At 40.1% G+C, this 11,250-nt stretch overlaps 1 protein-coding gene across 2 annotated transcripts in view; it reads right to left on the minus strand.

The window, feature by feature from the left end:
• EFNA5 (ephrin A5) overlaps positions 1 to 10,707 on the minus strand; it is a 583,129-nt gene extending 572,422 nt beyond the window's left edge. Inside the window, exon 1 of one of the 2 annotated variants that reach the window (XM_069752525.1) lies at positions 9,138 to 10,707. In XM_069752525.1, the coding sequence (XP_069608626.1) occupies positions 9,138 to 9,262 (125 nt within the window). In that variant the 5' untranslated portion in view covers positions 9,263 to 10,707. The remainder of the gene's footprint in view (positions 1 to 9,137) is intronic. The other variant, XM_069752533.1, reaches the window with a different exon arrangement.
• Positions 10,708 to 11,250: the final 543 nt, after the last annotated feature.

Below are 11,250 nucleotides of genomic sequence, written 5' to 3' on the forward strand. Positions count from 1 at the left end.
GGTGCCTTTTTGCCTGATTAATTAGTAATAAAGAGACACACTTTTTGGCAGCTTTTATTTCTTCACTATTTTCCCAGAACAGCAGGGAATACTATGGGGAGCGACAAAAACACTATTAGCATTTCAGCACTAAGAAGTAATAAATATGTTTTCGTCTTTCCAATCAATAGTAGCCAGTGGAAGAGTTATGGAACTTTCGAAAACATTAATGTCACCAGTTTTATTAATCAATGCCTATCAAGCGAGTCCGCCATCTTGTCTCCTGTCTTTGCACAGTATGATCTCTTAAGTCTCTATAAAAAGCCACAAGCTCATCACAATATCAAGTTCTCTATGCTGGATACAAACACTCTAGCGTATATTTATATATTATATATATCTACATGTTAGGCAACTACCAACCCATCGCAGAGGCCAAGCCAAAACATAGACAAAGCACATAAACCGTATAACCACACGCAAAAGTTTGGGGACATGATTATACCTCTTTTCCAAGTTTAATTGTGAGGCGATCACACACGCGTATCTTAATGCCAGCTTTATGGCGGCAAGAACTTTTCACGCAGCGCTGCTAGCGGGCGAAAGGATTTCGTAAAGCTGCACTATTAAACCAAGAAAGATCATCAGAGCGCAATCTAAAATACAATAATGAATATTGTACAAACAAAATTTACATACCATAATGAGCGCTCAGTGACAATATTGTAGCCATTGCGACCAGACTGGCAAGGCACCCACATAAAGAAGGGGGAATACATGAATAAAATAAATAATAGGCAGCCGGGATATAGAAGGTTGTAATTATCACAGGTTTACCTAATACCCAGATTTTAAGCCAAGCATGCATAGTCATGGTGTTAATTCAACCTGCCATGGAAAATATTAGCCATTAATTTGTGGGTGTGGGGTATTACTGTTGGAGCCACCGATTAATCTGAGCATATATTACTACGTAGAAAATAAACGGAAATTTTTAAATAATATTGAAAAAAAGCATAAACATATGATACATGAAATTTCGGAATAGATACAACGCTAAGAATTGTAGAGTACTGGAGAGTGTTTAGAATAGACTGCTGGCCATTGGAGCATTTTTGACAACCTTGATATTGGAGTATTAACATATATTTTGTGTATTTAAAAAAAGAAAACAATATTACTGAAACTGCAAAATGTATAAAAATCTTGTGTTCAAACCACCAGCCAATATTAATTCACAGTGATGGTAGCATTTTTGGGAGGAAATAAACGTGTGTGTGTGTGTGTGTGTGTGTGTGTGTGTGTGTATGTATATATTATATACATATGGAGATATGATATATATACACACATATATCTATATCTATATATTACATACATACTATATATTTTTTACATATACCCCCGTACTGTGTGTATTTATAGCACATGATAAATCTGAGCAAACAAATATGTTTTAGTAATCCCAAAAATTACTTCAAATTAAAAAAAAGTGCAAAAAAAAAAAATCATCATCTACATAAAAGTAAGCGCCTGCATAATCATATAGTATATGCACATGATTTATACACTGTAAAAAAATAATCTAAATTAATCTACAACAATAGATGAGCAAATTGTGCACCATGAACCCACAGATCAGGCCGTTGCGAGTCCAGACATGTGCCCCCAAACTAATCTTCATTACTAACGCTTATCATTCAAGAGGCCGAGAATCTGTTATTTGCAGTGGAACCAACTTTTAACTACTACAGAACGTCGTGCAAAATGTGGGTTCTCATAATTACTGTGTAATAATTCCAAGTCTATAATTAAAATACAACCATCTTATATTATTAAACCCTCCACGTGGTGCAACTTAATAATATAATACTAAATTATGCAAACCTTCATAAAAAGAAATAAGGCCAAGGGTAAGCTTTGCACAGTGCAGTGCCGCTGTGACAAAAAAATGCCTTTCATTTGCTTTCTCTATTTGCTGCATTTTTCGAACAGAGAGCAAGGAACTAGCGGCAATTATGGCTTTGACAGACACTAATAACTTACAGGACAGTTGGAAATAGAAACCTCAAGAGCACTTTGCAACATGAGCAGACAAAGTAAGATTTGGGAGATTTGTCCTGTTCACACAATTAAACAGGAAAATATTATCAGAAAGACTAAATTTCATATCTAATGGCCATCTGCCCAGTACTATTGCCAATCTAAAATGGAAGCGGAAATCTATATTTAAAGATCACCCGTTAGGGGATGATTCCTTTATACAGTAGTATGGGCATTTCCTATTTCCATGGTTATAATACACATATTGCACAGATGAGATTATGTGTTTGGGCAGCCAGTGAATAAAACCAGTAGCAGAGTATACTGGGAATGGTAGACGTTGCCTTACTACTCTGGGCACGTATCATCATGGAACAAATGTTTCTTATTTAGTATGTTCTTATGGAGTTTACAGATCAAGCTTCGTCATATTATTCCTTTACTCAGATAATCAAGTAGTGAAATACATTAATTCAGAACGGTTGTATATGTAAGATTCTAAATATACATATTGTTATATAGGGAACTGTCATACATCACCATATTCTCCTATCTGGCTATCTGGTTCACATATACACTAATAAGACTTATTGTATGATAGAAAAAGAGTAAAAGGCAAAAATGTAAATATGTGTATATATATATATATATATATATATATATATATATATATATATATATATATACACACACACATACATATACGCACACATATACGGTATATAGTGGACCTGCATATTAGTCATCTGCAGCAGAGCTAACTTTGTACTTGAGCACACTCTTCATGATACATTAGTGTGTTATCTGGGGTTTTCCTGCTCTGCTACATGTAGATTTCCACTTTGGAAATGTTTCTACATATAGTCGAAGGATATGAATGTATACATAATAAATTAGATTTGTTTGCCCCCCCCCTCCAAATATTTACTGAAGGGAATATAGCACATGCATAGACTTAAAATGACTTTTCCTTGGCACAGAATAGTCTGTAAAGTGCCCTGATATTGTTGTGGAGACGTCGTATTAGCATTATTTGTTAACTTTGATTAAAGGTCCTTAACGATAATAAATTATTTTAATTCTTTGGTTCAATACCTTACAACGTAGAATTCAGGATCTGGGAATGTAAGTGGTCATTAGCTATAGACATATGTCTTTCCAGTCAATACAATTATTGCATATTTAGCTGTAACTGTACCTGACCCCTAAGTAAAATGTATTTAATTTATTCTTCCATTTCTGGAGCCAGACAATGCATGTCAGATCAGATTTCATGCAATTTATGTTTATTTTGTACAATGAGAAAAATCAAAATTGTAAGGTACCACCTCACTACCTTGCTGTGCTCTCGGGAAGATTTCTGAAACATAATCTGCAAAATTTAAAGACCGGGGATCACATACTATTATGTTTTATTAAGGAAGGAAATAATTGGTGGAAATATCTACTATAAAACCTTGGAATATACTTTTAACAATCTCACTTGGAACACACTACCATTTTTACATTGCCAAAAAAATAGGTTTGCAAATGAGAAGGATTTCGGCCGTCCTAGTGCTGACGTTCTCCATCAGGATCTCTCCTGCCTTCAGTCCCATTAATCTGACAAGCATTCTCCATTTATGGAACTCCTAAGACATCGAGCGGCCATCTTTAAAAAAATATCCAGGGAAGCCATTTTGTGTTTAAACAACATACAAGATGATAAAATCCTCTTCTGATGACTTTCTTCAGATTAAGATACGTTCAGGGAACTTCTCTCTAGATTTCTAGTACAACGTAATAATGAAACAAATGTAATGACAGAGAGGACATGGTCATTCAGCATTTTGCATTATGTGTTTGCAGTAGCTTCACGTATGAATGTAGATAAGCCTACAGCATCTTGACTAAGTGCTCAAAATAAACAGCTAAATGCCAAATTCATCTCTGCTACGTTTCTACAGACCGGACTCGATATTATTTACCCTTGACCGGTCCAAGTCAGTGTATAAAACTACATTTTGGCATTTTCGAAATCCGTGTACGTCTCTCCATCCTGCCCCAAGTATATGAAAAAGAGGACTGAGCTAATAACGTTGCTTTACAGAAGAACCGAATATTGACTACAGCCTTATGTGGAAAACCATTACTACTATCGGAAGTGAAATAATTAGATATATTAAGATATTAACCCGTTGGCACTTCAACTATTAAGAATCAAACAATATCACTCCGAAAAATATAATCTAGCCAATATGATCAATAACGCTCTTTTCATGCTAAGTATTAAATATTTTCTGTAGCTTTCTCGGAGACTTTTCACTGGCACTTTATTAAATAAGTTAATGCTAAAATCATAAAAATGAAGATTAGACGTCACCTTCACCATTTCAAGTCACCTAAAAACCTCAATTTGTTGAGTTTGTCACTTAATTATAGAAGACATATTTCACCGAGCAGACAGTGAGCGAGTTCATATCCAAGCTTCCTGTTTTTTTGCTATAAACTTTTAGTGTCTTGAGTTATTTTCTTCGGTACGACATCTACAGTGCCATAGAAAACAGTGCTGCCCTAGCATTGGGTGATGGCTTTTCTCCATACCTCCAAGGCAAGCAGTCCTCCTCTCGGGACTCGGTGATACGATAGCAACGGATATTAGATAGTTATTGGCATCATTAAAATTAGTGTACACATTTTATGCTCTTATTCCTGGCCCTCGTCGTATAATTTTTTATATATCTCCCAGTACAATATAAATGAAATAACTCTTAACTGACTCAAAAAGTTCCCTCTTCGAAAGGTCATACTCAGAAGAAAAAAAAAGAGAGAGAAAGGGAGATGACTAACTGTAAGACTTCACAGGAAGGTCCTAATTTTAGTATCTGCGTAATTGAAGTGTAAGTTCTTCCAAAAACATTTTGAGGATGAATTTTTTATTTATTTTTTACTACCAATGTAAATGATTGAGAAAGCAAAACTCCTTGGATGTACACATGTGTGATTGTCTATGGAGGTTCTGAAAAAAAATAAAAATGTAACAAGCCAACTTTCCTTTAGCACTAATTGTATTCATTCATTTTCTCAGCCCAGCATGGAGCTGGTAGATTGCTGGGTCCATAGCAACAGGGGACAGAAAGAAAGACTCATCTTTATCTGTCCCTCTACAACAGGAAACGGGGCCACTGGGTGGAATGTAGAGCTTTCATTACGGGCATTTGCAAAAGATTAAATAGGAAGAATTACAGAAGGGTAATTTACCCTTAACTAGGTGCCCTTCCTTCAAAGGATGAGGTCTGTAAAACTACTGTTGATTGCATGGGATTCACAAGGGGAAAATAGAAGTCTGCTACAGGAACCCATTTGAAATAACCAAGGTATTCTTTCAAAGCTCTAACAGGCTAGAGTAACACTATTAAAGCCAGCAAGCTGCATGTAATGAACTTCTGAGAACACTACTGCTACACTTTTAATCATGAAAAATTTATTGGGCTGTAGGTCTCTTTGTCCCTCAAATTGAAATTGCCAAATCAAAAACCCCTCTGGAAGTTGGAAGCAGGAACCAATGTATCACGAATGCGACTATTTATTTTAACTTGCTGCCCTCCAAAGATTTCCAAATCTTGAAAACAAGCCCAGAGCAAGTATAAACCTTGTTCTGCAGGTATCGAGAGACAGACTTAGAAGAATTTAGCTGAAACAAAGCTATTTCAATATCCAGCCATGCAAGGAGTAGTAATCAAACTGCTCTGTATTCTGGAAACTGACTGCAATGAGTAAGGGATTGAAATCAGTATACTTTCCTGCACATGCGTAACACATTACTTCCATTATTACATCAGTTATGAAACACAGAAAAGCAATTTGCCCACACAATAAGAACTAACACAGCAAAGCTATATGAGGGCAAAGGAAGGCAATATTGCTGTAATGACGTAAAAAGTCCATGACCTTGGAAGTCACCTTTCCTTGATATGGTGAGGTGGACAGAGCAAGAAAATAAACAATTTTGCTGGCAATTTTTCTAAAATATATATATATGTAATAACAAAAAAAAAAGAGCGAGGAATAGAACGAGGCATTTGACAAGTGAGCCAACTTAATAGCCAGCTATTGTGAGTCTTAAATAGTGTTGTCAGCCTAGGTAATAATTTAGCACTGGTAGAGTCTCAGCACATAACGACTATTGCAGAAATCTGGAGGATATTGTTGGAGAAAGCACGTAGGCTCAGCTAAAACAACTAGGTTACGAGGTTACAGAAGAACTTAAACACATTCACTCAAGCAGGATACAAAAATAATCTTTCTTTGCTGGTGTCAGGCTTGTGAGACGAATGCTATGACTTCTGCATATTGCTAATTGACAAGCCTGACTTATATTAATGATTTGTTATGGATGCAATATTTCACAATCCCAGGCAGACACATTTTGGACCAGACATTTTTAATTATTACAGCAGCTTTTTGGCAAAAAGTCAAAAAAGTTCATTAATGCTTCTTCAAACCCATTTTCTGCATAGGAAGGATGTTGAACTGAAAATCGACTTAGAAGATTCATCAGGTTGTTAATATAAAGTTATAATAGATGCCAGAACTTACTGTACCTTGAAGTAGCCGTGGATTACTCAGGATTAGATTTCTAGAATAATTATTTGAAACTTTCGGAATATCAGGCTTGGGTTATTTTACTAAACTCTCCTTTTATTTTTTCCATTCTACCTTTTTTTTGTATAGCTGTCTGTCCAAGTTGGGAGGTGGGAAACATCAATGCTCTTAAAAACTTAAGCTTCACCATATATCATATAAATCCTGGCAGCCACAGTAGTGCTCCCTTGTTCAGACTTTCACTAGCACTCCTGTTTTATTACATGGGGTTGTGTCTACAAAGCAAAACGACTACACTCATTAATTTGTATCTTGACGTTTCAGAACAAAAGAAATGTTCTTATCAGTTGTTTGCATGTTTTACAGTGCAATTAATGAACTTTGAAAGGCATTTAATAAAATCCAGATTCTGCCTGGCATTTCCCAAGGAAAATGAAAGCACATTTTGGCCTTGCTTTTAAATTTACCGAGAGAATCCTGCCTGACGTCCCCCAGCTTAACCACTACTTTCACACAGTGCTCCAAAGCTGGTCACCCTACGAGACGTGGCCCCATTAATAACATGCTATATCAGGTGTTAAATATCTACGGGACAGATGGGATTCTGGATGGAGAAGAAAAAAATATTAAGATTTGAGAGTCCTCAGTGGTTGATACTTTTTAATGGCTGACAAAAGTCAAAAAGGTATCAACTACCGAGGACTCTCAAAATCTTAACTTTTTTATCTCCCGGCTATCATGATACAAAGATTCATATCTTTCTTGTATGGATAGAGAGGAATATTTTTAAGAGATCTTTCTTATTGTTGATGTATCAATTAAGTGTTTTTTTTTTGTCCTTGACATTTTTTGTAGGACCCTGATGTATCCGCGTAATTCACCGTTTGCATTGCAACGCTACCTACCACCCAAAATTGGGCGTCTATAACTTGCCCCTATTCCTATAAGAAAAAAAATAATCAACTTTAAAGCCCATTTTCTCTCAGCTGTTGCTAGCTCTTTGGTATCAACTGCAAACGCTGTTAACTTGGGAGATTATTCCACAGCTCCCTCTTGAGCAAGAGATTTTTCTGCAGGCTATTCTGATCTATTAAAAAACATGACCTGTGACAAAAATCAATGTACTAATCTCAAACTAAACAGCAGTATCACAGGCATATAACGTAGATAACCCTCGATAAAATGTCCTCCTCAGCCAGGCTGAAAGGTAAAGAAGGATTTGGTTCACATCTGTTTTAACAAGACAATAATATAGGAGCCAGGTGACTTTGTCAAACATATGGTCACCATTTACAAAAAGGAATGTAATTTTATACCAGTGCAGCTAGGCGGGTAAGAAAAAAAAAAAGTATAAAAAAAACCCCAAACTTACAAAACAATAAAAACTGCTGCCTCCAACACCGGTCCCCATAACTCAAGAAAGTTATTGCCCGGTCGTCTCCATAAAACTTTTATTCGGGTTTATTTTACAATACCTTGTACTAAGCCCTAAGACTAATGCACTTTTAATCACATTGATGGTTATTATTTCCGGCCTAATTTGCCCTGGCATTTGAAAATGTATTCCTACTCTCATATTTCATGGTGCTAATCATCTTTAACCAAAGCAGCTGCAGTTTGGGGTGCACATTTAAAAAAAAAAAAAAGAAATCTAACTTCCAGGGGGGGGGGAAAAAAACACATGTTTATGTAGAGTTAATTAGTAGCCGATCGGATGACCGAGATATTTGGCTTCAAAGCTTCATTATGTTTCAGAGAAATGTACTTTCTACATGGGGGAGGCAGGATCCGTAAGGAATGAAAACACTAGTGGAGTCTGACAGATCGATAGGAGCTTGTTCAATTAAGGGTTGTTATACAGCTCCACTGTCAATGAGCAGCCAGCAGACAACCGGTGGGGGAGGGAAACTTTCCCAAAAATGCACATAGGTTAATTATTACTCGGACCAACTTATCTTTTTTTTGTAATATAATATGTTAGAGGAATTAAATTGAAATCACACGTCAGGCAAGTTGCTGTAACTTTTACTCGCTCTATGTAAATCTGCCTGCTGCACGATAATACGACGTAAGTAGAAGATGAAAGCGGATGCAGATTTGATATCGGAAAGCTTGGCCAGTCACTGCTAATGCTTACCTGGTCCCTGACGGATAGAATGGAGAGTCCTCAGTGGTTGATACCTTTTAATGGCTAACTGAAAAGATGGTAACAATACCATGACTGATTCTAAGGCTTTAATAAAGGGACTGTTGCCTCTATAGTACAAAGCATTGAGTTTCTGTAGACTGTTCTGCACACATCAAGACTTTGTACTGATTGAACCGTATAGTCCATAGCTGTGATACCGTGCGAAAAAAAGGATGGAATTGAATACAATGTTAAAAGTGACATGTTACTCCACAATCATTCAGCCAGGATATGTCGCTGGTACGGCGCTCAGATCAATACAGCCTCCACGCTGCTGCAGCCGGATTTGGACAGCGTGTTTCGTGCAGCGCGGCGTCTCAGCGCTCAGCCACCCCCTCCTTACCTGGGGTTGGTGCTGTTCCAGTACACCGCATAGCGATCAGCAACCACCTTGGAGCCAGGATCCTGGCTGCGCACACACATCCAGAGGAGCAGAGACAGAAGCGTCAACATCTCCACGTGCAACATCACTCCCGGCCAAAAAGAGGGGGCGCGAGAGGAGCAAACGCAGGCGAATAAGCGGCGCGGAGCAGCAACGGGCTCCGGGTTTCGCTGGGACAGCTGGGCTGATTTTCTCCGAGTTAATAGGAAAGGTTGTCCGAATGTGTCAGGGACACCGCCGCTGCAATGGGGATAGACAGCTTGGCTCAGGGAGGTGCTGGAGGCCGAAAGGCTGCTGCTGCTGAGAGCAGGAGTAGCAGGGCGGTGCACATTCACACAGCGCTCCCTGCACACACAGCAGGGCAAGGGAACAAGGGACACATTCCCGGGGGGCCACCTCAGGTGCACTACGGTCCAGATGCCAACCCCTCCTGCGAAACTCAAGGAAAAGTATCACGGGGTCATAAAGGAATAGCTGGACTGGGGTCTGTGAAAGTTACTATATAGAAATGCAGGGACTTGGGGACTGGTGTTTGTGGCACTTGCTGGATAGAAGGCTTGGACAATGTCAATGAAGAAGAAGAAGCTCTAGATGAAGGGTCTCGCTGACGCAAAACTTACACCCCGGATACTAAGTCCAAGAGCCTCTGTGTATCTGGAGGGAATCCTGCCATCTCCCAGGCTTCTACTGTAGGAAGATGCTCTGCAGTCTGTGGAGGCTGCGGCTTTGGGGTACCTTATGTATCCTCGCCCCCCGCCTCTGTCCTTGAGAGGTAAGAAGAAATCGAACAATCCTACAAGCCGTGTGATGCCTTACATCCAAACTCGGTGCGCAGGATGCTAATTAACTCGCTTTATATTTGGGGGAAAAAAAAATAAGAAAAAACAACAAACTCCTGGAAATGCATCCAAGTCTTCTGCACAAAACAGCCACATACATAAAGATGAGGTCCAGATACTGCCCCAGGCATCAACAGGAGGGGAAAAGTCACTCTTCTTCTTTTTTTGCAGGGTTTTTTTTTTCTTTTTTTCGGCCAGTCCCCAGGAGATCAACTTGTAAGAGCAGGAAACAGTTTGAGAGAAATAAAATGAGCCACGAAATCCAAGATCAGACAGATGAAAAGCTCCTGTGCCTCAGCCGGGCAGGACCTGCAGCTGCTCCCGGGGAGGAAAAAAAACTTAGTGCACATCAGCAGTGAGGAGAGGCGGGGAGGGAAGGGTTAACAGACAGGGAAAAATGTGGGAGGATGGAGCGAGAGCCCCTCCAAAAAGTCCCACCCCTCACAAAGCGCAAGACTCACTGCCGTGACGTGGAGCAGGCACGTCAGCCTGTGCGGTCCTGTGTGCGGCGCCCGGTATGTGGAGAGGTGGGCGCTGACCCCCGGCGGGAGCGGTGCGGCTCTGTCTGCGAATGATGCGCTCACCACAGGCTCACAGCCGGCACAGCGCGTGCACTTCACCAGGCAGCAGAGGGGGGCGCGCAGAGCCCCGAGCAGCCAGGCGGGAGCTGCCGTGTGCCGCCGCTGTGTGCTGCTGCTGACACATTGCCACGGTCTCGCGCTCCCTTTTTTCTTCACTGCAACAGGATTGGTGTGCAACATGAGAAACAGGCGGTGCCAGGCGGCAACCAAAATGTCCCCACCTTCCCGAAAGCCGGACTAATTGAATTACACTGGAATCTGGATGCTTAACAGGCAGCGTGCAGCCCCTGGCACTGGAGGTTAACCCTTCCCACGCTGCATTTTGCACCATGACCGGCCTCTGGTCACACTGTAGGGGCAGAACCCACCACTGGAGGTTAACCCTTCCCACGCTGCATTTTGCACCATGACCGGCCTCTGGTCACACTGTAGGGGCAGAACCCACCAGCACATGGATTTCCACACTGCACACAGACATCCACACTGTACACATCCACACTGTACACAGACATCCACACTGTACACATCCACACTGCACACATCCACACCGCACGCAGACATCCACACTGCACACATCTCACTGCACTCAGACATCCACACTGTACACATCCACACTGCCCACAGACATCCACACCGCACGCAGACATCCACACT

The sequence above is a fragment of the Ranitomeya imitator genome, chromosome 1 (genome assembly GCF_032444005.1).
Source record: "Ranitomeya imitator isolate aRanImi1 chromosome 1, aRanImi1.pri, whole genome shotgun sequence".
Classification (NCBI taxonomy): domain Eukaryota; kingdom Metazoa; phylum Chordata; class Amphibia; order Anura; family Dendrobatidae; genus Ranitomeya; species Ranitomeya imitator.